This window comes from Dendropsophus ebraccatus, chromosome 4, assembly GCF_027789765.1.
Source record: "Dendropsophus ebraccatus isolate aDenEbr1 chromosome 4, aDenEbr1.pat, whole genome shotgun sequence".
NCBI lineage: Eukaryota > Metazoa > Chordata > Amphibia > Anura > Hylidae > Dendropsophus > Dendropsophus ebraccatus.
In genome coordinates, this window is record NC_091457.1 from 106,372,254 (window position 1) to 106,400,243 (window position 27,990).

Sequence of the window (27,990 nt, forward strand, 5' to 3'; positions counted from 1 at the left end):
GGGTACTTTCAGTGCAGGAACCAGTCAGCGCCATTACAAGCTCTGTTAGCTTTAGATTTACCGCAAGGCGACTCGAACACAATGTAAATAGAGACAGAAAGATGTAGAAGATTCAGAGAACATTAACCCATAGCAAAACCATAGATCAAGATATTATACAGGTAAGTGCAAAATACCGACATTAAGGCTTCCCTCTGAAACTGGGGGGGAAAAGCCATAAAAAACACCAAAAAAATGGCTGCAGTTATTTTAGCTGTTTATGTTTTTCCTGGCATTTTCTCATTTTCGTGTGAATTACTACAGGCATGTTTATTCTTTGTGTTGTTTTGCAGTACAAGTCATGTGATTCTTTCATCATGTGTTCCAAGGTTTCTATTGGAGAATTGAGAACTGCCATAAATAATGCCAATATACATATAGACGTAACGTATTTATCTCCCTACAGAAATCTTTTGGGGAAAAACACCGATAAAAACCCAAATCAAACTTATGGGGGGAGATTTATCAAACATTGTGTAAAGTGAAACTGGCTCAGTTGCCCCTAGCAACCAATCAGATTCCACCTTTCATTCCTCACAGACTCTTTGGAAAATGAAAGGTGGAATCTGATTGGTTGCTAGGGGCAACTGAGACAGTTTCACTTTACACCATGTTTGATAAATCTCCCCTAAAGTCTGCTGCAATTTAGCAAAAATGCAAAGGAGTCGAAAAACGGCAAAAGGCCCTGATAAAACTGCCAAACCCAAAAACTTCATGCGGGTATTGCGTTTCATATTTCCCCATTGACTCTCAGCTGATGGCCATCATTTTGAGGCAAAAATACAGCTGTCCAAAAATGTGGGTGAAAACAAAAGTTACAGAGGCTATGTTCACACATCGTTTAACAGCTGCAGGAACGTTCTTTCTTGACAATTGATTTGCGGGCACCGTCGGGTGTGCCCGCAAATCAATTAGCCATTTTCAATAGTCAATGTATTGCCACCGCTGCACATTGCATTGTGTAAACAGCTGATCTTTCCAGACGCTGTTCAGTGAACAGCCCCCGGAAATAATTGACAGGCACATTATTCTAACGCCCGTTTCTAAAGAACTGGCGTTAGAATAACAATATGTGAACACAGCATTGCGTTGAATGCCGCCCCTGCAGTAAAGAAAGGACGCTGAGGCCATTGCAATCTGCGTCCGTTCTTTACTAATAAAAGACGATGTGTGAACCTAGCCATAGCCTGTAACTCAGGATGTGTATAAAGTGACTTAACACTGAGGCTATGTTCCCACAACTTTTTTTTTAGGCAAAAAAAAAAGCAATTGATTGATCATTATTTATGGCCGTTATTGTGGGAACATAGCCCATTCATAGCACATTCATGGACTCCTACGTATAAAGATGGAAGTTCACACACAGTAAAAAAAATCAAAATACTGTCATAATTGTTTTTTTATCCAAACTTATTTTATTGGAAAGGTCAGGTACACATAAAATCATAAGCATTAAAGAACAACTCCAGGATCTACTAAAAAAAAAACAATAGCATAATAATCAAGGGGTTTTGTATACCTTCTATATAGGAAACGTTTGAGACCAGAATCGCTGGTCTCTGACCCCCACATAACCCTTTATCAGCATCATCTGTTCTGTCCTGACTTCCAGTCTGAGCTGCATTCACATGCAGCCCAGTTCCTACATCTCCCAGCATCCTCTTCTTTGTCCGTCAAGCTCACTGTATCCTCCCCATTACCTTCTCGTCCAGCCCACTCCCTCCAGCCTTCCTCTTTGTCCCGCCCCCCGGTCCTACCTCCCGCTCCATCATCATAGTAAACATACCGGCGAGCAGTGTAATCAGTATTGCTTTCAGGACCCACTCCTGCTCTGTGTTATCGGCAACCCGATCACGTGGTTTTACAGCTTACATGCTGTGTAGAATGCCTGTAAAACCATGTGACCGGACCAGTAGTCACACACAGAGGCGGGCATGCCTATCTGGAATCACGCTGATAGGAGCTGTGACGAGAGCGGAGGGCATTGCGGGGCTGGAGAAGAACACCCAGCTCAGCAAGCGGGCATAGACAATCTGCATATGAACGCCCACATAATGAAGGGGGTGTCTCCATCCTGCCTAAGACCGCCCAAATAATGAAGAGGGTGTACCTGTCCCGGCATAAGGAACGCCTCGGATCGTGATCAAATCAATCAAATCAAATCAAAATGGCGCCGAGCGGTTCGTGACAAAATCAATTTTTGTTAAACTTCACAACTTCCGGCAGCAAAGGAGGGGGTACATTACAAGTTTATTTAACTTCTGATTGTGGGCAGGAATTCAGAAAAAACATTTAGGCCGGACATCTCCTTTAAGGAACACGCAGGTCCCCGCTGAAAAATACAATCAAATAAATGTATAAAGTGACCTCATTTTTTGAAATTTTGTGCCAGAGATTCTTAAAAGAATTTCCTTCCTATAGAGATTCCTCATGGCTAGAAAACTATCTGAACATGGATGGACTTTCTAAAGGTTTAGTCTCTAAAATATATAATGGCCTATTAAAGCGGTACTCCAGTGGGGGGGGGGCACTTTTTTGCCACCTCCTCCCCGGTCCCAGCAAAAAAGTGCCCCCCCTGCTGGAGTACCCCTTTAACTAAGGAGGCAGACTTCGCCCCATCTTTTATTGGAGCCTGAGAAAAGGAACTTAATACTTCACTTCCCCACACTACAACCCTACAAATCTTTAGAAACTCCCACAGCTTCTCTAGATGTGTTAAGATACAAGAAAATTCTTACAAATTACGGTCATAATTTAGCAAAAAGTAGGTCCTAAATAATGATCATGTTTAATATTTGGAGTTTTTTTTTGGACAGCTGTCATTTTGCTGTGAAACGCGTCTGTTCATGCAAATTACGTCTGTAATTTCCATATAATGTCTGCATTTAGGCACCAAAATGACAGCCATCCAAAAAAAACCTCTGTGAAGCAGCCAAAAAATATGGGCATATTTTGCCTAAAAAAAGTTGTGTGAACTCACCCTTACAGAAAACCTGTCACCCGGGAGGATGGCGCCGAGCCTGCCCGACCCCCAGTGAAGCCCCGGATACCTCCCCTTTCCTGTAAGTCCCGCTCCTAGACCCGGTCCCCGGACAGAAATATCGGCGCCGGAAGGTGAGCGCGTGCTGTATACTAATTACCTGAGATACCTGAGTCCGATGCCCATAGAGATTGGAGCAGTCATTCTCCATGGGCATCGGACTTATCTCTGCTGAGCGCGCGCACGGCTTCCAATGGCAAGATCTCTGCCCCAAGACTGGGTCCAGGAGCGGGACTTTCAGGAAAGGGTAAGTATCCATGGTTCCACCGTGGGGGCGGGCGGGCTCACTGCTGTCATCCCAGCTGACAGATTCCCTTTAATTTACGATGTAAAGTGGTGATCAGAGGTGGACATTGGAGATGAGGCCAACTCGAGCATGCTTGATTCCCCCCCCCCCCCCCAGCCCCCCAGTGCACCATAACAACTTATTAGTATATGGATTAAACTGCTAATGTCAAGAAAACGGCACTGAAGATGAAGATAAGAAACTTCCCTTCATCCTCATCACCCAGTGCCCCAATACTTCTAACCTGCTGATAGTTCCCCTTTAAAATAAACACATAGGGGGAGATTTATCAAACTAGTGTAAAGTAGAATTGTCTTAGTTGCCCTTAGCAACCAATCAGATTCTATCTTTGATTCCAAAAAGATTCTTTGAAAAATGAAAAGTGGAATCTGACTGGTTACTAGGGGCAACTAAAACAATTCTACTTTACACCAGTTTGATAAATCTCCCCCAGTTTTTCTTTTTTCCCCTTAATTTGAGTCACTCTTTGACCTTGTGAAGTCCGTCAAGATGTTATTATAAAGTAAAGAAGAATTGTAATGAAGAAGGCAGCTCTGGGCTATAAGATGGAGGGCTGCTGGATACAATGTGAGCCTCAGACAATAGGGGAATCTGTCATGTCAGGAACACTCTATTGTCTTTATTAGACAGCTGGGATTTTGTCGCTGGACACAAAGCATCACTTCACACCAGTAGTGGCACATTCCTGTAATGAGGAAGGTATTATACATTTACATGGTCTCACCCCCTCATTTACATCAGGCTAGTCATAGCATCACTGCCTGCAAGGACAGATGGTAAGTCCATCAGCCATGTCTGTGACCTGTGACCCTGAGTGATTATATGCAGATACACATTGCAGCACAGACCCTGGGAATTCCCATGGAGAAAGAAAGGGGAGATGTCTTCCCTTGGCACATGGAGGATACATAGATATCTATTGTTTCTATTATGGTGGATAGGCCACACCTGTTTCTCAACAGGTGACACATAGCAAAAGGGAAAAGGGTGAGGAGACAATAGGCCCCATACATTTAATATATACACTACCGTTCAAAAGTTTGGGGTCACATTGAAATGTCCTTATTTTTGAAGGAAAAGCACTGTACTTTTCAATGAAAATAACTTGAAACTAGTCCTAACTTTAAACAAATACACTCTATACATTGCTAATGTGGTAAATGACTATTCTAGCTGCAAATGTCTGGTTTTTGGTGCAATATCTACATACAGTCATATGAAAAAGTTTGGGCACCCCTATTAATCTTAATTATTTTTAGTTATCAAAATTAGTTTTTTTGCAACAGCTTTTTCAGTTTGATATATCTAATAACTGATGGACACAGTAATATTTTAGGATTGAAATGAGGTTTATTGTACTAACAGAAAATGTACAATATGCATTCAACCAAAATTTGACAGGTGAAAAAGTATGGGCACCTCTACAGAAAGGTGACATTAATATTTAGTAGATCCTCCTTTTGCAAAAATAACAGCCTCTAGTCACTTCCTGTAGGTTTTAATGAGTTCCTGAATCCTGGATGAAGGTATTTTTGACCATTCCTCTTTACAAAACAATTCCAGTTCAGTTAAAATTGATGGTTGTCGAGCATGGACAGCCCACTTCTCATCCCACAAATGTCCAATGATATTCAGGTCTGAGGACTGGGATGGCCATTCCAGAACATTGTAATTGTTCATCTGCAGGAATGACTGAGTAGTTTTGGATCATTGTCTTGCTGAAATATCCAGCCCCGACGCAACTTCAACTTTGTCACTGATTCTTGAACATTATTCTCAAGAATCTGCTGATACTGAGTGGAATCCATGCGACCCTCAACTTTAACAAGATTCCCGGTGCTGGCATTGGCCACACAGCCCCAAAGCATGATGGAACCTCCACCAAATTTTCCAGTGGTTAGCAAGTGTTTTTCTTGGAATGCTGTGTTTTTTGGCTGCCATGCATAACACCTTTTTGTATGACCACACAACTCAATATTTGTCTCATCAGTCCACAGGACCTTCTCCCAAAATGACATTGGCTTGTCCAAATGTGCTTTTGCATACCTCAGGTGACTCTGTGTGTGGCATGCTTGCAGAAACGGCTTCTTTCGCATCACTCTCCCATACAGCTTCTTCTTGTGCAAAGTGCGCTGTATTGTTGACCGATGCACAGTGACACCATCTGCAGCAAAATGATGCTGCAGGTCTTTGGAGGTGGTCTGTTGTTTGTCCTTGGCTGTTCTTACCATTTTTCTTCTCTCCCTTTCTGATATTTTTCTTGGCCTGCCACTTCTGGGCTTAACAAGAACTCTCCCTGTGGTCTTTCATTTCCTTACTATGTTCCTCACAGTGGAAACTGACAGGTTAAATCTCTGAGACAACTTTTTGTATCCTTCCCCTGAACAACTATATGTTGAACAATCTTTGTTTTCAGATCATGTGAGAGTTGTTTTGAGGAGATGCCACTCTTCAGAGGAGATTCAAATAGGAGAACAACTTGCAAGTGGCCACCTTAAATACCTTCTCTCATGATTGGATACACCTGGCTGTGAAGTTCAAAGCTCAATGAGGTTACCAAACCAATTTAGTGCTTCAGTAAAGTCAGTAAAAAGTAGTTAGGAGTATTCAAATCAAGAAAATGATAAGGGTACCCATACTTTTGCACCTGTCAATTTTTTTAATGCATATTGTACATTTTCTGTTAGTACAATAAACCTCATTTCAATCCTGAAATATTACTGTGTCCATCAGTTATTAGATATATCAAACTGAAATAGCTGTTGCAAAAACCCAAATTTTGATAACTAAAAAGGATTAAGATTAACAGGGGTGCCCAAACTTTTTCATATGACGTCTTAGGGGCGATCTGATCACAATGTACAAATATATGAATGCACAGTACAGAGATCTTTGTAGTGATCTTTTTACTCCTAGGACTGTAACCATGACAAGGGGGCATCCTCTACGTCTAGAGGAAAGAAGATTTTATCATCTGCATCGACGCAGGTACTTTACTGTACGAGTGGTAAGACTGTGGAACTCTCTGCCACATGATGTTGTCATGGCCGATTCATTAAATAAGTTAAATATTACAAGTTATGGGCATTAGATTTCCGGTGATACGTTGATCCAAGGATTATTCTGGTTGCCATTGAAGTCGGGGGGGGGGAGTTTTCTCCCTGTGGTGGGGCAATTGTCGTCTGCCTCACAGGGGTTTTTGCCTTCCCTGGATCAACACAGTAGGGTTCCCCTAGGTTGAACCTGATGGACTCTTGTCTTCTTTCAACCTTATTTACTATGTTACTATGTTGCTGACTGTAGATGTATAGAGGCCCATTTCCAGCAACTATCACTCCAGTGTTCTAATGGTACAATGTGTTTGCTCAGTGGCTCAGAAGGCTAATTGATGATTAGAAAACCCTTGTGCAATCATGTTCACACATCTGAAAACAGTCTAGCTCGTTACAGAAGCTACAAAACTGACCTTCCTTTGAGCAAATTGTGTTTCTGGAGCATCACATTTGTGGAGTCAATTAAACACTCAAAATGGCCAGAAAAAGAGAACTTTCATCTGAAACTCGACAGTCTATTATTGTTCTTAGAAATGAAGGCTATTCCATGCGAGAAATTGCTAAGAAATTGAAGATTTCCTACAACGGTGTGTACTATTCCCTTCAGAGGACAGCACAAACAGGCTCTAACCAGAGTAGAAAAAGAAGTGGGAGGCCGCGTTGCACAACAAAGCAAGAAGATAAGCACATTAGAGTCTCTAGTTTGAGAAACAGATGCCTCACAGGTCCCTGGCATCTTCATTAACCCCTAGACGACCCAGGGCGTATAGTTACGCCATGGAAGTCTGTCCCCAGACGACCTAGGGCGTAACTGTACGCCCTGGGTGTTTCTCCGGCTATGAAGCGTGCTCCGGAGTGGAGCGCGCTTCATAGCAGGTGGGGGCCGGCTGCAACCAGCAGCCGGGACCTCACCGGTAATGACACGCTGCAGCGATCGCGCTGCCGCGTGTCATTAACTCCTTAAACGCCGCGATCGCGGCGCGACCGCGGCGTTTAAGTGTAAGTGACAGGGGGAGTCCCCTGTCCCTTACCGATCGGGACCCCCGCAGTGTGACTGCGGGGGTCCCGATCGGTAAAACGGACTGCCGGAGGTCTCTCACCTGCCTCCGTGCGGTCCGATCGGCGATCTGCTGCACTAAGCCTGCACAGGCAGGCTCAATGAGCAGATCGCCGATAACACTGATCAATGCTATGCCTATGGCATAGCATTCATCAGTGTAGAAATCAAACTAATGTATGTAAAAGTCCCCCAAAGGGACTTCAAATGTGTAAAAAAAAAAAGTTAAAAACACCAATACACTACCACAAAACCCCTCCCCCAATAAAAGTTGAAATCACCCCCCTTTCCCATTATATAAATAAAACATATAAAAATAAATAAACATATAATATACCGTAGCGTGCGTAATTGTCTGATCTATTAAAATATAATATAATAATAATATAAGCGTCATTGCGAACGGTAAACGGCGTACACGAAAAGAGGGAAAAAAGTGCGCGGATTACCGATTTTATGTTACATTATATATAAAAAAAAAATTTATAAAAAGTGATCAAAACGTCCGATCTTCACAAATATGGTATTAATAAAAACTAGAGATCATGGCGGAAAAAATGACACCCCATACAGCCCCGTAGGTGAAAAAATAAAACTGTTATAAGCGTCACAATAGGCCCATTTTATTAATATTTAATTGCCAAAAAAAAAAGGATTTCATTTAAAAAAATTTATAACATTAGAGAATCTGTGTAAACCTGTATATGGTTGTGTTCGGACTGATCTATAGAATAATAGTATCATGTCGCTTTTACCGTATAGTGCATTACGTAGACACAGGAACCCCCCAAACGTTACCATATTGCATTCTTTTTTGCGATTTCACCAATTTATATCTTCATAAATAATATATTTGGAATTCCATCATACATGTTATGGTAAAATGAATGACGCCATTACAAAGTACAACTATTCCTGTAACAAATAAGCCCTTACATGGCCTGTAGATAGAAAACTGAAAGTGCTAGAGCTCTTAGAAGGGGAGGAGGGAAAAACGGAAACACTAAGATCAAAATTTGCGCAGTCCACTGGGTCATTTTGGGCCTGGTCTTCAAAGGGTTAAATAGTACCCGCAAAACACCAGTGTCAACATCTACAGTGAAGAGGCGGCTGCAGGATTTTGGGCTTCAGGGCAGAGTGGCAAAGAAAAAGCCATATCTGAGACTGGCCAATAAAAGAAAAAGATTAAGATGGGCAAAAGAACACAGACATTGGACAGAGGAAGACTGGAAAAGAGTGTTGTGGGCGGATGAATCCAAGTTTGAGGTGTTTGGATCACAAAGAAGAACGTTTGTGAGACGCAGAACAAATGAAAAGATGCTGGAAGAATGCCTGACGCCATCTGTGAAGCATGGTGGAGGTGATGTGATGGTCTGGGGTTGCTTTGGCGCTGTTAAGGTGGGAGATTTGTACATGGTAAAAGGGATTCTGAATAAGGAAGGCTATCACTCAATTTTGCAACGCCATGCCATACCCAGTGGACAGCGCTTGATTGGAGCCAATTTCATCCTACAACAGGACAATGACCCTAAACACACCTCCAAATTGTGCAAGAACTATTTACAGCAGAAGCAGGCAGCTGGTATTCTATCGGTAATGGAGTGGCCAGCGCAGTCACCAGATCTGAACCCCATTGAGCTGTTGTGGGAGCAGCTTGACCGTATGGTACGCCAGAAGTGCCCATCCAACCAATCCAACTTGTGGGAGCTGCAATGGTCATTGTTTTAAAATAACAGCAATTATTTGCCATTAAATGATAGCTTTTCACAAAATTACAACAGTGTGTGAACATAGCCTTACTGTATTTTTCATCTACTCCTGGTTTTGGTTGAAAAATACTGACCAAAAATACTGTGGGTGAACATAACCTTTTCTGACTCCATTTACCAGGTTAGTGTCTCATAGATGAGAGAACCTTGTGCAATCCAGGCTGATACATGTTACCTGGACTGATATATTATACCAAACTGGGGAACAAAGAGATAAGCGTCTCAGGTACAAAACCATAACGCAATTGTAAAACAAAAATGACACGCTGACTGACATTAGAGGGAATTAGAAAAATGGCACACTGATATTGAGGATAAAGGACACTAACCCACTAACACTAGGGGGTACAGGACTATGACACAGTGATATCTGGGGTACAGAGCAATTGACACACTTACATTTGGGGTAAAAAAGACTGATACCAGGGGCTACAGGACAATGACATACAGACACTTGGAAGAAAGGACAAAAGCGCTGAGATCTGGGGGTACAGGGCTGTGACACACTGACACTTAGGGTACAAAACAATGACACACTGACACTTGGGGAACAAGACCATGACACATTGACATATGGTGGACACAACAATGTCACACTTTGCTAGATGATGATGATGATATTATTAGTATTAAATTCTCATTTCTTCCAGTAAATCAAAGTAGTAATAATAATAATTATTATTATTATTATTATTATTATTATTATTGCAATAGAGCTAATTCTGCCAGTATTCTCTGCTGGCTGGATGACAGTGATGCAGAGGAGGAGGGTGGGTTACTATTCACATTAAACTGCAATTCCTGTTTGTGGATAACAGTAGTGATAATAGACATGCTTTGTTGGATGGGGATGGTTAGAATGATGGGGCGGAGGGAGATGGTGGTTGTTGTTGTTATTTGTGTTACAATGTTTCCTAGTAAATAATAAAAGTGATAATGTCCTGGGTATCCCTTGGTGATGTTTACAGTGTTGATGACGGGGAGGAGGAGGAGGAGGATGGTTGATGTTGTTATTTGTGTTACAGTTTCTCTTTGTAAATAATAAAAGTCATAATGTCCTGGACATGCTTCATTGGATGGTGATGGTGAGGCTGTTCGGGGTATCCTTTGGTCATGGTTACAAAGATGATGGGAGGAGGATGGTTGATGTTATTTGTGTTACAATTTCTCTTTGTAAATAATAATAATAGTGAGAATGTGCGAAGTATCATTTGGTGATGATTACAGTGCTGATGATGATGATGGTGAGGATGAAGAGGAGGAGGATGTCTGCTGTTGTTTGTATTACAGTTTCTCCTGGCAGACAAGAAATAATCCCACATCCATCATCTTGTAGATTGTTATTTTGGTTGCTGCAGAAGTTGGAGGCTGCTCTCCTCCACCTGCCTGCTCCCTCCTCCCAGCACCTTCCACTTTCCCAGCCTGTGTCCTCTCCCCTCCTCCCGGCCACACAGGCTCCTACCTCCCCCATCCATTGTTCCCGGTGCAGATGGAGCTCCCAGCAGCAGCCAATCACAGCTGACCAGTGCTGGACTTACCCCAGGGGCAGGAGGGAGGCAGGCTCAGTCCTGGAGAGAAGGCAGAGGGGTGAGGTGATATGGGGGGAATGGGGACAGAGGGGACATGAAGAACACATAGAAGAGGTGAGTGCTGCTCTACATCTACTATACTATGTGTGTTACTGTAAGCAGAGCATTGTGTCATCTGTGTATAGGGAGGCAGATGCTTCTCTCTATTCATTGTAAAGCTTTGTGTTTGCATCTACAGTATGTGTACAGTACACTATGTGGAGGGCACCGCTGCTTCTCTCCAGTGTGTGTGTGGTGCATAGTTTGTATAATCTGTAGTGTGTATTGTGTACAGTGCATAGTGTGTGTGTAGTATATAGTGTGCATTGTGTGTGCAGTGCATAGTGTGTATTGTATACAGTGCATAGTGTGTGTGTAGTATATAGTGTGCATTGTGTGTGCAGTGCATAGTGTGTATTGTATACAGTGCATAGTGTGTTTGTGTAGTATATAGTTTGCATTGTGTGTGCAGTGCATAGTGTGTATTGTATACAGTGCATAGTGTGTTTGTGTAGTATATAGTTTGCATTGTGTGTGCAGTGCATAGTGTGTATTGTATACAGTGCATAGTGTGTTTGTGTAGTATATAGTTTGCATTGTGTGTGCAGTGCATAGTGTGTATTGTATTCAGTGCACAGTGTGAATTGTGTGTTAGTTGCATCGTGCTCTTTGCCTGTATATCTTTGGGTCTGGGCTGCTTAGCCTTGTATGTATACAGTGCTGTATAGGGTGAGTGTGCAGTGTCAGTGTGTGTTATTGTATTGTACAGTATTGGTGTATGTTGTGTTCCTCCAGTGCAGCTGCCTATTGAGGATGTGCCTGCTGTATTGTATGGTGGTTACTTTTATTGGTATATTGTGTGGTTGTTTTATGTGTTTGTGTATATTGGGTGTTTATGTGACTTTTGCACTTGCTTTATTCTGAGGGCAGACTGGTGTGCACTGGTTTGTATGGCTAATAGCTCCAGCTCTATATGAGACATCGCTGGAATGATGTTAGTTTAGCAGCCTGTGATATTTCTGGGGCACATGAAGCGGGATCAGGCACAGGTGCACAGGAGCCTCCTCCTTGTGATCTCAGCTGCTGAGGCTGCTGACAGGGATCACCGACTGCTGACGGCTTATTCCACCCTATTTACATACGATCTTCTTGTGATCTTCCTCCCCAGCAATCTCTGCAGTCTATCAACTCAAATAAGACCCTGCCCTAGTAAGATCCTAATGAAACCTATTGTGATCTGATTTCTTTGTAGATGGATTCAATGTGATTTCACCAGTGCATAAGAATATTACACTAAAATCACTGGTAATCCAGTCCCATGTAGCAGGACAGTGATGGTGTATGTAATTCCAGAGCTCTAGTAGTATATAGTGGCGTATTCTGCTATGTCCATGTAATCTGATTACTGTACTAGAGATCATCATAAGATCCTGTCCTAGTAATCTAGATTACTCCATTAACCAAGGGATTTAGTGTGAGGTTTCAGAGATCTGTTATTTTATCAAATACCAAATATTTCTGATGATTTTCTAGGGTCACATGTGCTAATAATGTATTAATCAATAGAATTATTTATTGTATTGATTTTATGGTATTTAGCCTAGACACTGCAGAATCTCTATAGGTGACCCAAGGACCTAGTGTGATGCTCCAGCCACATAGTGTGATGTAATATCTTAGTATTAGAGATGCAACATTGATTCCTTGAGTAAAGTCATCTAGAATTATCTGCCATCCAACAATACAGTAACAATACAGTAATTTCTATGTTACCCTCGGGAGGGGACAGCTCTGGAGTAGTTTGTGATCTTGTCCCAAGTGCTAGTGTTCTGGTGTGTGGGTAGAGATCCTTGGTATGTGCTATCCCATTGGCCTTTGTAGTGGATCTAATGTGCTACGGGAAATTTTTAGATGATTTAATGCTCTGGTGCCCTTATGAATTAGTATGTGGAGTGGTCTGTTTCTGTGGTCTTTCCTAGTAATCCCATGTGATGTGACCCCAGCTCTTCTGCCTGGGTGGCTGCTACAGCTGCAGCATGTATCATGGTACACCATTCAGAGCACTGCAGTGACACCTGGCTGGTTACATAGTTGCACAGTTTGGATGTAAACCATACAACCTCTCATCCCCATAGAAATAAATAATCAGCAGTGATTATAATCCCATGTGGCCCATTTTTCCTCCCTGTGATCTCATGCCTGGGTGGTTTAACTCACATGGATACAAGTGTTTATCTCAGCAGCGCAGGATTACTGTACATTGACATGAGGGCACTGCATTTCTGTGATGTTACCTGTATGCTCAGGCCTGAGATTATGGACAGCATATAGGCATTATATATAGTTTTATTATCCTCCCAATTTCTATTGTCCAGCCAAACGCGAGCAAGATACAGTCTTACCTTTTTCTGCTTGAGGAAGTATGGCCATTAGGATATGTTCACACACTGTGGAAAATGTGTAGTATTTCTGCACCAAAACAAATCAATGTATTGAAAATTAGTTGAAGATCTGCTGCAGAACAGTTGCAGAAAATTCACAGCAAATTCACAGCGTGTTAATCCACCTTTAGGCTATCTTCACATGATGTAAAGGCTGTATTTCATATGTTTTTACATATTGTGTGCGTAGTCTTAGGCTATGTTCACACATATTGCCATCCATCTTTTAGTCAGTATTTTTACAACCAAAATCAGGAGTGGAACTGACAAGGCGGCCATCCCTGCAATACACTGGGCCTCCTGAGCTGTAATCATCCTACCATGCCTACCATGAAGGACACTAAGTATGGGGGGAGGGGGTTACGAGGTGAGATGCCTACCACAGGGTACACAATGGGAGATGCCTTCCAAAGGGTACAGTAGGGGAGATTTCTACCATGGGGGGCACTGTCAACTGGGGGCATACAAGATGCCTAACATATACTATCTAATAGGTAGAGGGCTAACAAACAGGGGGATTGCCTAAAGTAGGATGGGGAAGAAGGGAGGACCAATCAAAGGTTTACTATGTGGCCCAGCCCTTTCTAGTAACGCCCCTGGGGGTGCCACTGGCCCTAATGGCTTATACCATTGATCCTTTTCCTAGTGCCCTCAGAAAGCATCTTCATCCCTAGTTTATTGATTTTGCTGCATTGTGTGACTATGTTCACACACAGTATTTCACTCAGTCTATTGATCAGTATTTTTTTTAACCAAAACTAGTGGGTTAAAAATACAGAAACTTAGCAAATCTTTTATGAAAAAAACTGCTGTTTTTAATAATGACGGACATTATTAATGATCATGATTATTAATGACGAACGTCATTATAAAAAAAAAAAACTGTTGTTTTTCACCTAAAAAAGACGTGGGACCATAACTTTAGGCTATATTTACAAAATGTCATTTTTTGGCTGTAGTTTTGGATGGCCATCGTTTTGAGATGAAAATACGGCTATATTATTAAAATATAGCTGTATATTTGCCTTAAAATGATGTCCATCCAAAAATACAGCCAAAAAATGATGTTATTTTAATACAGCCTAGCTCACACAATATCTCTTTTTTGGCCATTTCGTGGCCGTGTTTTGGATAGCTGTCATTTTTGTGCCAAAGTGTAATTTGCATAAACTAGTCACGTTTTGGTGCCCTAAATATGTCCGTGAAATGGCCCCCCCAAAAAAATGTGTGCACAAAACCTTATGGTGATTTTAGTGGTGTTTTGGTGGTATTTTCTATTTGAAGTCACTATGTTTTTTTTCTTGGGTTTCTATGCTCACATACTGTATAGTAAAGGCTTATTTTGAGATTTTTTTTCCTGACATTTGGAACATTTTGAGGTGTTTTCTCTGAAAATGCTAATATGCAATTTGCTAACCAGCCATGGGCAGTAAATGTTCCCAAAAAGTTCAAAACAATATTCATTTTTTACAGCATCGGTTCAAAACAAATCTCTGGCACTTAATTTTAGGGCCGTTATAATTACAGCCATAAAATGAAAGCACATGTAAACTGAAAGACGTTTTTACTGCTGCTCGGTTGGAAAAATGCTTGTCTTTTGGACTTTTTGAGGTGTAAGTCTAAGTCTTTACATCTCGGAATGAGGTTCAAAATACTGAGTGTGAACATTAGGCTGGGTCCACATAGTGTTTGGTCAGTTTTTTTTTTTGGCCCATAACATATATGTATAGTGTCTGACCCCTTCTATTTTCTATAATAATTAACCCCTTATTATTACTCCCCACCCCCGTGCTTAGCCTCAAATGAGTCCTGTTATTATTACAACAACAGACGTATAATCCACAGCTGGAGTAAAATATTTATAGCCATTTTATTACTCCTTTGCTCCCGGAGCTTCTGCTGGAGTAATATTGTTGAATACTCTGGTGTAGCGGAGTTATGAATCAGTCTATGGTTGCTTGGTGAATTATTGCGGATTATAATAATGTTCATTATGTATATTTATTTGGAATTTTCTGTAGTTATAATTGCAGTTATCGCTTTAGCAGCCTGCTGTCTTGCTGGTGGTTATTATTTGATGCTCTGGCGGATTGTATGCTGTGTGTTCTATGTAGCAGGACTGACTTTACAGTTTCTTGCTAGAGAGCTCTTGCAGGGCATGTCAGCAGGGCTGATCATAGAAGTGGGATTTGTGCAGTCCTAGAATGTGGGACTCCTACTGATCCTGAGAATGAAGCGGTTTTGTTTCTGATCTCAGCAGATAGATGTGCAGTCAATGTCCACTGAACCAACCAGAGTTCTAGAAAGGATTGTAAGGCTGCATTCACCATTGTCATTGGGCTTATTGACATTATGGCTATGTTCACACAATTTTTTTTGGCCGTCCATCATTTGCATAAAATGGCCATTTTTTTTGCCAAAATGGCGGCCGTCCAAGAAAACACCCACATAATGGCCACAAAAAGACGTTGTGTGAACATAGCCTATTGGGCCGAATATAATTTAATTGAGACCAAGTGCAGTCCATTTGCCAAACAGATCCACTGAAGAAGGTGGCTCATATATAAAACATAGCCGTAGAGTTATCACAAGCTATAAGCAATACAGTCCCAAAGAGTAACTGGACAAATTCTTCTCGGCTACATCAAATAGAGTTTACTGGTTAACACCCAACCAGTGTATTCTTTGCTGTGCAACATCTAAACCATTAGCTGGAGGTGAAGCTGTAAGGTGATACGAGGATCTAAGGAAAGTTCAGGCCACAAGGGGAATACTCAGCTTTGCAATAAAAATGACTGGTGCTGCCCCCTCACCCTGTGTGACCCCGGGGCTCTACTAAATGTTCAGGCTTGTCAGCTGAAGGACGTCATTTATCTGATACATTTGAGTCATTACAGTAACCTTGTCCAGTGCCCCCCTCCCCACTCCCCACTCTGGATAAAGAAGTCACATCTAATGGAAAGCAGCAGGAATCTAGAGAACCTGCCAATGGCATATGTAGTTCCAAAAATACTAATAAAACCTTTAAAGCGAGAAACTGAAACCATTGTCCATTGTATGCTGGGAATATTTAATTAAGGTGTATGTCTTCTCCCATCTGCCCCAAAGCTGCATAGAATCTATTACTCCCTGTTATCAGCCACTGCAGAGTGGATGAGTGTAGTAGGATCAGTGAATGCATTGCACCCTATTCTCAACTGGAGAGAGGCAGGCAAAGAATATGCAGATATGATTATATATTATATGTATATATGAATGAATGAATGATGTAATGTATATGACTGTATAGTGGTTATTCAGTGCTGCCTCTGGTTGTCTGTATGCTTGCGGCAGGTTCTGTAGTTTCTTCTGTCTTTGTCCCTCCTTTGTGTCCTTTTGTCTCTGGTTTTCTTAAGGTCTCCTACCTATCTCCTTTGTGGTACCCTAATGCCTCCCCCTCCTTCCTTGACCATTGAGGGGGTTAGTAAGTTATTTAGTGTTCCCAGCTGAGGTGTGGATTCACACCAGGCATACCCCCTGCCAGCCTCGTGATTTGCATGGCAATGAGGCACTCATGCCAGATGTCCCCTTCATTCTTAACGTGAAGGAATTTACTGCACAAAGACTCCAGCAACAAAGTAACTGATAAAAGCTCAGAACAAGAGAGTGTAGATTGGGTCTATATATGTGTGGACCTGGGTACGGGATGGTTGATGGGCAAAGCAGGGGGCATGCAAAGAGGTGCGTTGCGTGAGCCGAGCTGGCACTGAAATGCTTTGTGCAATCTCCATTCTCCTTTGTCAGGCTGCCCAGTTCTGCAGAGCAAAGCAGAATCTATTCATCCTGCTGCAGAGCTGAAGTCACATCAGTCCCCATCATTGAAAGAGCCAGGGACTGTCCCCACACACAGCCTGGTCATATAGTCCCCTGTGCTCTCACTTTCTGCAGCTAGTAGGGAGCTGGCACTGTCCGTATACTCCTTGTCTGCCATTATAATCATTTACAGTGAATTTCCTCTAGTTTGGCATCAACAGGACCATAAAGATGCAAGATTATCAGATATTCTGGTCTATTAAAGAAAAGTCTATAAAACTAATATGTAAAAGTAGAGACCGTAACCCCCAGATTACAGGAATATATATCTCTAATTTTATCTTCTTGACTGGTCAGAACAATATTTAGATAGGGGCCCTTCTACCACACATACGGTCAGCAGTACTAGACCTAGCTATTGTATAACATCATACCTAGGGGGCCCTCATCTGGATTTTGCAATGGGGCTTAGGAGCACTAAGATTCTGCTAGAAATGGCCTATTGTGCACTATAGAAATCATTAACAGTTGGATCGATTACTACGGCCATTACATCTTTGGCTAGCCTTATAGGAAACCTGTCATCATTCTGTCTAAATCATAAGTCATCAGGATGGGCCCGGGTGACTTGTGCCCACCCCACCAGCCTTAATTGATATATCACTCCCCCTATACCCAAAAAGGAAGAGATCTATCTATCAAGGCAGGTGGGGTAGAAGGAATTCCATGGGGACTGCTCCAATGACTCAGTTCAGGCAGCATGAGAGTGATGACAGGTTTCCTTTAACTCTATCTGTCTCATATAACCTCTAGCACAGTAGATGTCTTACAAGAAACACACAAAATTCTAAATGCAGCTTTGAATGTGAACAGAGAAGAAAACATAGTGTAGTTATTTACAGATATTGTGAAATTTTGTAAAAGTGGGGTTTCCCCGTAAGCAGTGGTCTCCAACCTGTGGCTTTCCAGCTGCTGTAAAACTATATTTACAATCTGGATCTGACAGTCTCCATGCTGGAGGTCAACCCGACAGCTGGAGAGACACAGGTTGAAAACCCGCTGCTCTGATGTTTTCACTGACTAAAAAAACCCTTTAGGCCATAATGTACTGAGTCTATCCGTTTTGCATAGTAACAAGAGCAGGAATCATACATCTACTGTACTGTATTTCCACATGCAGTTACACATGCTGTAGGTCATATTTCTCAATGGAGAGAAACCTCACTCCATGTCTCTTCTTTGTCTAAAGTTGTTACATCTCCTGGGTCTTGGAAGCACAAGCTGTGGACCCCTGGGGGAAGAAGAGAGTTAATATAGATTAGCTGTCATTCTGTGACCCCGAGTCCCCAGTCCCAGCTGTCAGGAGATTTGTGTATGAATAGCTTGTGAGTATGGAGGGCAATTGTGATAGTCTCTGTCCTGGTCTCATTCTTCAGCATTGTTCCCTAAGCTCTACGTCTTTTTATTGTTTGTTCAATAGAGGATAATAGGTAAGGGCCGGAAACATATTGAAAGAATATAATCCACACAGTTGTATATGTAAAGTACAATGTACAAACCAGGACCAGCATTGTGGATTTAAAGGGGTTTTCATGATCTACAAAAATAAAGCATAGTCTTTGTATAATGAATGTTGTGCAATTTTCTAATAGACTTGGGGATGGGGGGGGGGTTGATTGTGCCTTTTTATTTTTCTATTTTTGCTATTTTGTATAGCTTTCACTTCACTTATCAAACTTAAAAGGTATCTCTTTTCTATTTCAGTTTGATTCCAAGAAAGGAAGAAAACAGAAAACCAGGGTCAAGATTTTTATCAACACTTTTCCAAGATTCTTATCAACAACAGTATCTTCTTAGGCAGTGACCATGGCCTATAGGAAGCTTCTTGACTTGATGTCTTACAAGTTGATGATTGGATTTCTCATCACTTTGTTAACAGGCTCTCAAGCCAATGAATGTCCTCAGCTCTGTGTGTGCGGTAACCGCCCTTGGTTTACTCCACAGTCCACCTACCGTGAGGCCAAAACTGTGGACTGCAACGATTTACGTCTAACCAAGATCCCGGCAAACCTTTCTTCAGACACCCAGGTGCTTCTACTGCAGAGCAACAACATTGAACGGACTAACGGAGAACTTCAGCAGCTGGTAAACCTTACAGAGCTTGATCTTTCCCAGAATAATATCACCTCCATTCAGGATGTGGGCCTGGCAAATCTTAGCCAGCTCACCACTCTGCACCTGGAGGAGAACCAAGTGTTTGAAATGACTGACTACTGTCTTCAAGACTTGATCAACCTGGAGGAACTCTACATCAACCACAATCAGCTGAGTTCCATCTCACCTAGTGCCTTTGCTGGACTGCGCAGTTTACTCCGCCTACACCTAAACTCTAATAAACTGCGGATTATTGACAGCCGCTGGTTTGAGTCCACCCCTAACTTGGAGATACTAATGATCGGAGAGAATCCAGTAATCGGTATACTGGATTTAAATTTCCAACCACTAACCAATTTGCGGAGCTTAGTCTTGGCTGGCATGTATCTTAGTGACATTCCAGGAAATGCTTTTCTGGGATTAGATAATCTGGAGAGTTTATCATTTTATGACAATAAACTCAGTAAAGTTCCCCAGGTGGCCCTACAGAAACTTCCTAACCTAAAATTTTTGGATCTTAATAAAAATCCCATCCGAAAGATTCAAGAAGGTGACTTCAAGAACATGTTACGTTTAAAGGAGCTTGGGATCAATAACATGGCAGAACTTGTGTCTCTGGATCGCCATGCTCTAGACAATCTCCCTGAATTAACAAAGCTTGAAGCTACAAACAATCCGAAACTGTCCTATATCCACCGCTCCGCCTTCCGTAACGTGCCTACCCTGGAGAGCTTGATGCTCAATAATAATGCACTGAACTCTGTGTATAAGGGGACGGTAGAATCCCTGCCCAATCTGCGCGAAATTAGTATCCACAGTAATCCCCTACGTTGTGACTGTGTCCTACACTGGATGGGTTCCAACCAGACCACTATCCGTTTTATGGAGCCGCTATCCATGTTTTGTGCATTGCCCCCAGAATATCGAGGCCAGTCTGTGAAAGAGGCTTTGGCTCAAGACCCTGCTGGAGAGCAATGTTTACCTATGATATCTCAAGACACTTTCCCCAGCCACCTCAGCCTTGACTTGGGTATGACCATTTCCTTGGATTGTAGAGCAATGGCAGAACCTGAGCCTGAAATCTATTGGGTTACCCCAATGGGACATAAAGTCACCACAGAAACATTGTCTGATAAATATCGCTTGAGTGGGGAAGGAACACTCCAAATCAGCAATGTACAGGTAGAGGACTCTGGCCGATATACATGCGTGGCACAAAACTCTGAAGGAGCAGACACCAGGGTGGCCACACTGCGTATAAATGGCACCCTTCTGGATGGGTCACAGGCTTTGCGCCTATATGTTCAGCAGACTGAAGCCAGTTCAGTCCTAGTGTCCTGGAAGGTTAGTTCCAGCATTTTAGCTTCTAACCTTAAATGGTCTTCTGCCACAATGAAGATTGATAACCCACACATCACATACACGGCCCGTGTTCCTGCTGATGTCCATGAATACAACTTGACCCATCTCCAACCTGCTACAGAGTATGAAGTATGTCTGACGGTATCTGGTCTACATCAACAAGCACAGCGTGCCTGCATCAATGTCACCACCAAAGGGACATCCTACTCATTGACTGTCACCGATCAAGAAACCAGTGCAGCTCTGGCTGCTGTGATGGGTTCTCTTTTTGCCCTGATCAGTTTTGCTTCTGTCTCTGTTTATGCAGCAAAACGATTCCAGAGGAAAAACTATCGCCATTCCCTGAAGAAGTACATGCAGAAAACGTCATCTATCCCACTGAATGAGTTATACCCCCCACTCATCAGCCTGTGGGAGGGGGACAGCGAGAAGGAGAAAGACGGGACTGTGGAGACCAAAGCCTCCCAGGTGGATACATCCCGGAGCTATTACATGTGGTAACTCCTGATGGAGACATCTGAACAGAGCACAATGACTGTTGGAGATGACTACAACACTCCCCCCCCCCCCCCCTCCCATGCCCCCCTTAGGTTTTTCCTTACAAGCCCCTTTATCTTTTTTTTTTCCTTTGTTAATAATAATGTGTGCTGCCTGGCCAGAAAACAATGAACGGCTGCCAAAAGTGAGCTGCTGACTGCCCTGCTTGCCTGGATAGTCGATGCTTGGTCCCATTTCAAGCTAAAGACGCTTGTCAATTATTGAACATCAATTTAAATCCCTTTAAGACCTAGGAAGATATTTTCAAAAATTGCAATCTCATCATTACGTTTCTTCATGGGAGCTTGAGATGTATTTCTTGAATGCAAATATATAGCAGATATAACATAGGCGCAGCCAAGTGATAGATGGGGGGGGGAAGCATGTGCCCTGGGTGGTAGGGCAAGCCCACACGGCCACTAAGCATATGATTTTTGATGTAGAAACATTAACATCCACGTTAAAAATTGTGCAGTTTCACTTCTGGGGAACTTTTGGGCAGCCTACCCCCCCCCCCCCCCCACACACACACACACACACACGCACACACACACACACACTAGCCAGGACTCACCGTGGCACAGAATCACACTTGGGCAAGGTTTTAGCCCTTGTGCACATACCCTTAGGGTGTAAATTTAGATTCTTTGTAGGGCACCTCATTCTTTTCCAAATGTAGCTAAGGTTAATGAATGCCCTTTAATCGATATCATATAGAAGTCTATGGAACGGTCACTCCACCTAACCCTATAATCTGGTGTTCAGCATTTTGACTCTCATTAGATCTATATGTATTTGCTGCCCTTGGAGGTGACCTAGAGCTGCATTCTAAATTCCAGTGTACCAGATATAGGGAAGCCAGCAGATCTGTTTGCTCTTCAAGGGCTGTTCATATTTATGTGAGGCTACACTGAATGATGCCCCATGCAGAACGACAACCTCATATAGTCTCCAGAATTTTACCATATTATCCTTTGCTGGGAATTACTACAATGATTGATGAACCTTTGTCACACATTAGTTTTGCAGTAACCCACTAAACACATGCACCATAGTTTGCCTCAAATCTCATCCATCCTTAGGTGCCCAACATTTTTCTGTATGTGACCTTAGTTGTTACTTACTTATTGCTCCAGGATCTCAAGTCTCAGCGAAGCTAAATCAGGTGGTTACAAATAGAAGTTACAGCCTGACTGTGACCATGATTTTTAATGTCACTGTAACCTTGCCGTGCTGCATGGCATCTAGGTGAAGTACAGCAGTGACATAGGGGATTTATACTGGAGTAGGAGACACATAATATGTAATAAAATAGATGCAGTGTTACTCAACCATTATGCATTTTAACAATACAATGTAATTATATTCAACCTTTGTTGGCCCCAAAAAATGAATTCCAGGAACAGCGCACTTATGTAGCTTTCCGTTACCGTAAGTAAAGGCAGCCTTTGCAGCATGTCGCTTTCTGGGCAGGTGGCGCAGTAACCACCGAGCCGTGTCTTTGCTGGTTTGGCAGCAGATTGATATTATTCAGCCTGGATTATTTCGGTTAATCTAGTATAGCGTATCGCAGCTTTATTTGGGGGGGGGGGGGGATTTTTGTTTTTCTCGCTCCTGAATCATTTCCTGTCTCAGACGTTACCTTCTTTTAATTATTTTGGCAAAGGGCTGATTTGTATCCCGGCCAGCGCCCAACATGAACACTTGTTGGTTTGGAGCGGGGAGAGACGAGACCAGAGGGCAAATACCCTGCCCACAGCATACGAAATTCGTCACTGCCCCAAACAAGTGAACTGACTGTATTGTTGTATCAACTTATTCTCTGGAATTTTTTGGACTGATGGGGAACGGGAACCTGAACCCTTTTTGTAGTAGAAGATAAAAGCTTCCTTGTAGAGCTGTCCTAGCAATATGTCCTCTCTCAGCTTAGAGAGATTTTACCTGCACCCTCCTCGCTTACTGGCAGCCATATGTAATACACAAGCAGTGGATTTGCGGGGGAGGCATGATGTTTTCAGTTTCTATAGAAGAGCCATGCCATAATAACTCCTGAGTGATCGGATACGCTGTCTCCCTGGTGAGGGGAATAGCTGCCACTGCTGGATGGGTAGACAATGGGTGCTCTTTAAGGACTTTTCATCCTGAGTATCATGCGTGAGAGGTGAGTGGCTGCTTCTGAAAACGTCTCATTTCTTCGCCACATTAAAAAGGTTTTTGATAACATTACAAGGTGCATTGAGACCTCAGGAAGAAAATAACTTTCAACGTTCAGTGGCGACAGGGGCCACTTGTCACATGACTGTTACCGCATGTCACCTTCCTTGTTAAAGCACAATGTCATACTATCCTGCTGAGCCTAGTAACACAGTAGAGAGTAGCGTGCAGCTCACCTCACCCCTGAATGACATATAATGCAGAGTACTTGTATAGAGCCTAGATACACTTTATTCTGTACAATATGCTGTTTTCTATATAAAATAAACCCTGTTTTTCACACTGTGTGTGCTCAAATTATTAATTATTGTCATTGGCATCCTCAGTCCCAGCATGCCCGGATAGCTATATGTGGTCATGACATGCTGAGAGTTGTAGTACCGCTGCAGTTGGAACGCCATTGGTTGCAGACTACTGATATAAACCAGGTACAAGTATAGTGCTAGCAGCGAATGATTCATTGCCTTTACACAAAATGCTACATGACAGCTGTCAATCATGACATCAAGTGTTAAAGCTGCAAGGGAGATTTTAAAGCAGTGCATCAGGATTCTCTCCTTGACCCTTGTAGTAACAGTGACTGACTGGGGCTATGCATCTATATAGGGCTTATGTGGAGAAATAATGTTCTGGTTCTGATAAATCAGCTTGAGGTGTGAATTTAAATAGTTCTGTAGCTGAGGCCCCCAGTGATTCCTCTGTCCCCGGGTGTCGCTCAGCATGTTACTGCGGGAATGGGCTGGAATTGTATTTTGGTAATTTTTCACACATTTCTATTTTAAAATGTTCCATTAACAACCAAAACCCAAAGGAAGAAACAGAAGGCACAAAGTAAAACATTGCAAATCTAATATTCTGCTGAGCTAGTGTATCTAAGCCCATCGTGTGCCATACTGTTTTCTAAACTGCAGAATCTAAGTTTATCATATGTGATACTCTCTGCTGATCCAGACCTATTACGTGTATCAGAGACAGTCATCCACACAACACTACCATCCCCATCAGGCAATGTTGCTGAATGTCTTTATAAACAAGACCCTTTGATCCGTCCTCGCTGAACACAATGATTACCCTCCCTTTTATACTTTTGACCCGCCAGTGGAGCATGTCTGATAATTCCCGATGGTGGTCGATGTTAGAACTCGCGGCCTTCATGCAGTGTTGTGCCTGTGACTCGGGGCCATGCAGAGCGGCAGATGATCAATACAGTGTAATGTACGAGCTCGGCTACGCCATACGTCTTTGTTTACATTATTGTTTCTCGCCGGATATTGAGGACTTAGAAGCTTTTCTGTGTCTCTTATCTCCCTACGGGGCTTTTAGAGACCCTAATGCAGGACAATAAAACAAGCAACTGCTGTTCATCACTGGGAGAGGGGGATAAATCTAATACATGGCTGCCAAAGACGACCAAAATGAGCTCCCTAATAGCAATAGAGGAGGAGAAAGAGAACATAGCAAGATTATCACCTGTAAAAGGGTGAAGTAAGGGTTCACGTGTTGTTAGTATATCATGCCTTGTAGTGTGTTTTTTAGTTCAAAAATAAACTGCATAAATTTGCCATAACTTTTCATGTGAACCCAGCCTATGGCTATGTTCACACAATGTTTGTTTTCAGCCGTGTTTCTTACAGCCATCATTTTGAGGTTAAAATACGGTCATATTTTGATCATTACAGCCGTAATTTTCTAAATACGGCTGTATTTGTGTGAACGTAGCCTCAAGAGGTTGTCTACATTTAGAAAAACATGGCTGCTTTCTTGAAAAAATGTTTCCATGCCCATCCACAGGTTATGTGTGATACTACAGCCTAGTCAATTCACTGCAGTACTATCAGTCACCTCCCATGGGTAAGAAGCCATGTTTTTCTGATCCTAGACAAACCTCTTTAAGGCTATGTTACCACACAGTATTTTTGCTCAGTATTTTGGTCAGTATTTTGCAACCAAAACCAGGAGTGGATTTAAAACACAGAAAGGCTATGTTCACACACTGTTAAAATTAATAATAATAATTATAATAATTTAATGGCAAATAATTATTTTAAAACTATGGTCATTGTTTTGAAATAACAGCTTTTATTTGCCATTAAATGGCGGCCATCCACTTAATTTTAACATTGTGTGAACATAGCCTTTCTGTGTTTTCAATCCACTCCTTGTTTTGGTTGCAACATACTGACCAAAATACTGAGCAAAAATACATAGGGAACGTAGGAACATAGCCTAAAGCTGTGTCTCCATATTTATGTTCAGAATTTGTTTCAAACACGATAGATGCCACTTGCCATTTCTTCACCAATAACAGCAAAATGTTGCCAATAATCTCAGCAACATCGCGCAGCTATTTGACAAGAAATACGTTCTGCATTCTGAATTAAAGTGTGAAAAAGCAGCCTTAGGGTCCATTTACCCTCCTCATTAGACCAACTGTTTGGGGGTCACCATGAGGGAGCTATAATACAGGAGCTGAAGACATGTTGCTGACATTTAGAAGAAGATTGCCTGGAGCTAGAAGGATCCTCCCATTCATTCTCCGCATCACAATATCTCCCCAGGTGCTTTGTTAAATGAGCTCCATGAAAGCCGCAGTGACGTGTCCAATTCTCTGGTGGAAAGTAAGAAACCTCGTCATACAGAGACCATGGAAAGTGACTCCAGAGCTCTGTGAACCAAGCGGGGATCCTGGCACTGGCTCCAGCATGTCTGAGGTCACAGCCAGCTTCTCCTTGGGATGTTTAGTGGTAGGAGAGACAGTGAGGAGCAGATAGTCCAACCAGAGCCTGGAAGCTGCAGTGTACATTCAGCTGATGGGGACTGATCTAAAGGGAAGTGACAGATTTCAGCTCAGGTTGCAGGTGGAATGACAGAGACGGCGGTGAACGTCCAACCTCATCTCATTGAGACGCGTCAGAAACAAAAAGAGCAGTTTAAGACTTGCACTTTGCATGAGAATTCTCCAGTAAAAGAAGACCCCAAAGGGAGTCTCAAGACCCCAACAATGTCTTAATATTCTTTTTATTTTAAACATCTTTGCTTGCTGGCAAAAAATGGAAATATATTTTTCATCCAAAGGCTAAAAACCTATGCAGACCTTATACTTCTGACAGCTAAAGGTTTGCTCTACAATCCTCAGGATTTCAGGCTGACACACTTGACCTGCACTGATACCTTGTAACACCCTATAAGGACAGCAGAGATTTGCGCTGCTGATGGCTTTAGCTTACAGAAGATTGTCTAGCCTGGATACAAACTGTGAAAATTATGAGGTCAAAGTAACAAAAACCTACGTTACACAGCAAATAAAACAAAAACTGTAGTGGAAAAATTGTTGCATTGTCTTGTCTGGTACAAGGCTGAGGGGGTGGAGGATGACACAGACGTTTTAAGGACATTAAAGAAATAATCTTTATCAAAGGCTCTTGCTCTACATATAGTACTGTATACCAGTTCTGCCCAGAATATTTCTCTTACCTACATTTATTACACGATTCTGCAGCCTGTGAGGTTTGGTGGCAAGACACAGAAAGACAATGGAATGCCTTCCTGTTCTATTTCTTCTGGATGACAGAGTTGACTTATTTTTTCCCCCTCCCCGGGGGGCATTGCACGGCCTATACGACTTCTTACACCAACTTGCCAGTCCCCCCCAAGGAGACACATTCAGATCCACATAATGTCTTGGGAAAGAGTTATTATCACAAGAACAGATTGTTCTACATTAAAAAAAAAGCACAAAACGTATTTATAGATCTCCTGACTTCTATTTGCAAAATCATAGATCACTTCATAACTGCGGCTTCTGGGCCTGTCTCATCTTATACTCCAGTCACATCCAGAGCTGCAATACAGACCCTAGCTCTGAGGCTACAAGTGCTGCAGGGTCTGTATCTGGTAGAACATGTGATTGGACTGCAAACAGCATCCAGGAGGATTGTAGATGTGACTGGAGCAGAAGACCAATAAAGTAAAGTATTTTCAAAGGCTTATTCGCATCTTAGACATATTACGGCATATGCAGTAAATGTCTGATAGGCCAGTACCAATCTTCTGCTTTGTCCTGCATCCAGGGAGAAAAGAGACTGAGCTAAGAGGTAGCTGAGACTATGGAAACAGTTAAAATCAAGCTTGAATGGGCTGAACTAAGTCTGAGTATGACAATGTTTAGTCCATTTCCCAAAATTTTTTGGACTCCCACAATAAGTATAGGGCAATAGTCGTGGAAATAATTGATACTGTATATCAATTATTTCCGTTTGTTGTGCATTGAAATCAATGCTAGTTTCAATGCAAAAACAACCGTTGTTTGACACTTAAGTGCCGAACAACGGCCATTGTTCATGCAGTGTGTGAAACCCATCCTAAGCCAAATACTTCTCACAGCTGATGGCCTGTTAAAATTATATCCATTCTAGACAATAGGGTTCTAGAGTGATACACTGTAACAACCTATGAGAATAGAGGAATAATGCGGCTGATGAGCTTAGCTCACAGAGTCCAACTGTCTAGACCTGATACACCTTCAACAAACCCTCAGCTGTAAGAAGTAATAGGTCTTTTTGCAGCCTGTAAAGAAGAATGTTCCCATTCACTGTATTATTAATTTGGTTGTGAGCAGCAATGGACATAAATGAGATGTGCAACAATTTAGACAGTT

General features: G+C 42.3%; 1 protein-coding gene across 1 annotated transcript; it reads left to right on the forward strand.

Moving 5' to 3' along the window:
* LRRN1 (leucine rich repeat neuronal 1) lies at window positions 1–23,598 on the forward strand. Its single transcript, XM_069968707.1, has 2 exons — window positions 1–161; window positions 18,831–23,598. Exon 2 carries the CDS (start codon window positions 18,933–18,935, stop codon window positions 21,081–21,083), a length of 2,151 nt encoding a protein of 716 aa, XP_069824808.1. The 5' UTR covers window positions 1–161; window positions 18,831–18,932; the 3' UTR covers window positions 21,084–23,598.
* Window positions 23,599–27,990: the final 4,392 nt, after the last annotated feature.

Coding starts and splice junctions, on each gene's coding strand:
- LRRN1 (XM_069968707.1), top strand. CDS start 18,933: ATGGCCTATAGGAAGCTTCTTGACTTGATGTCTTACAAGTTGATGATT.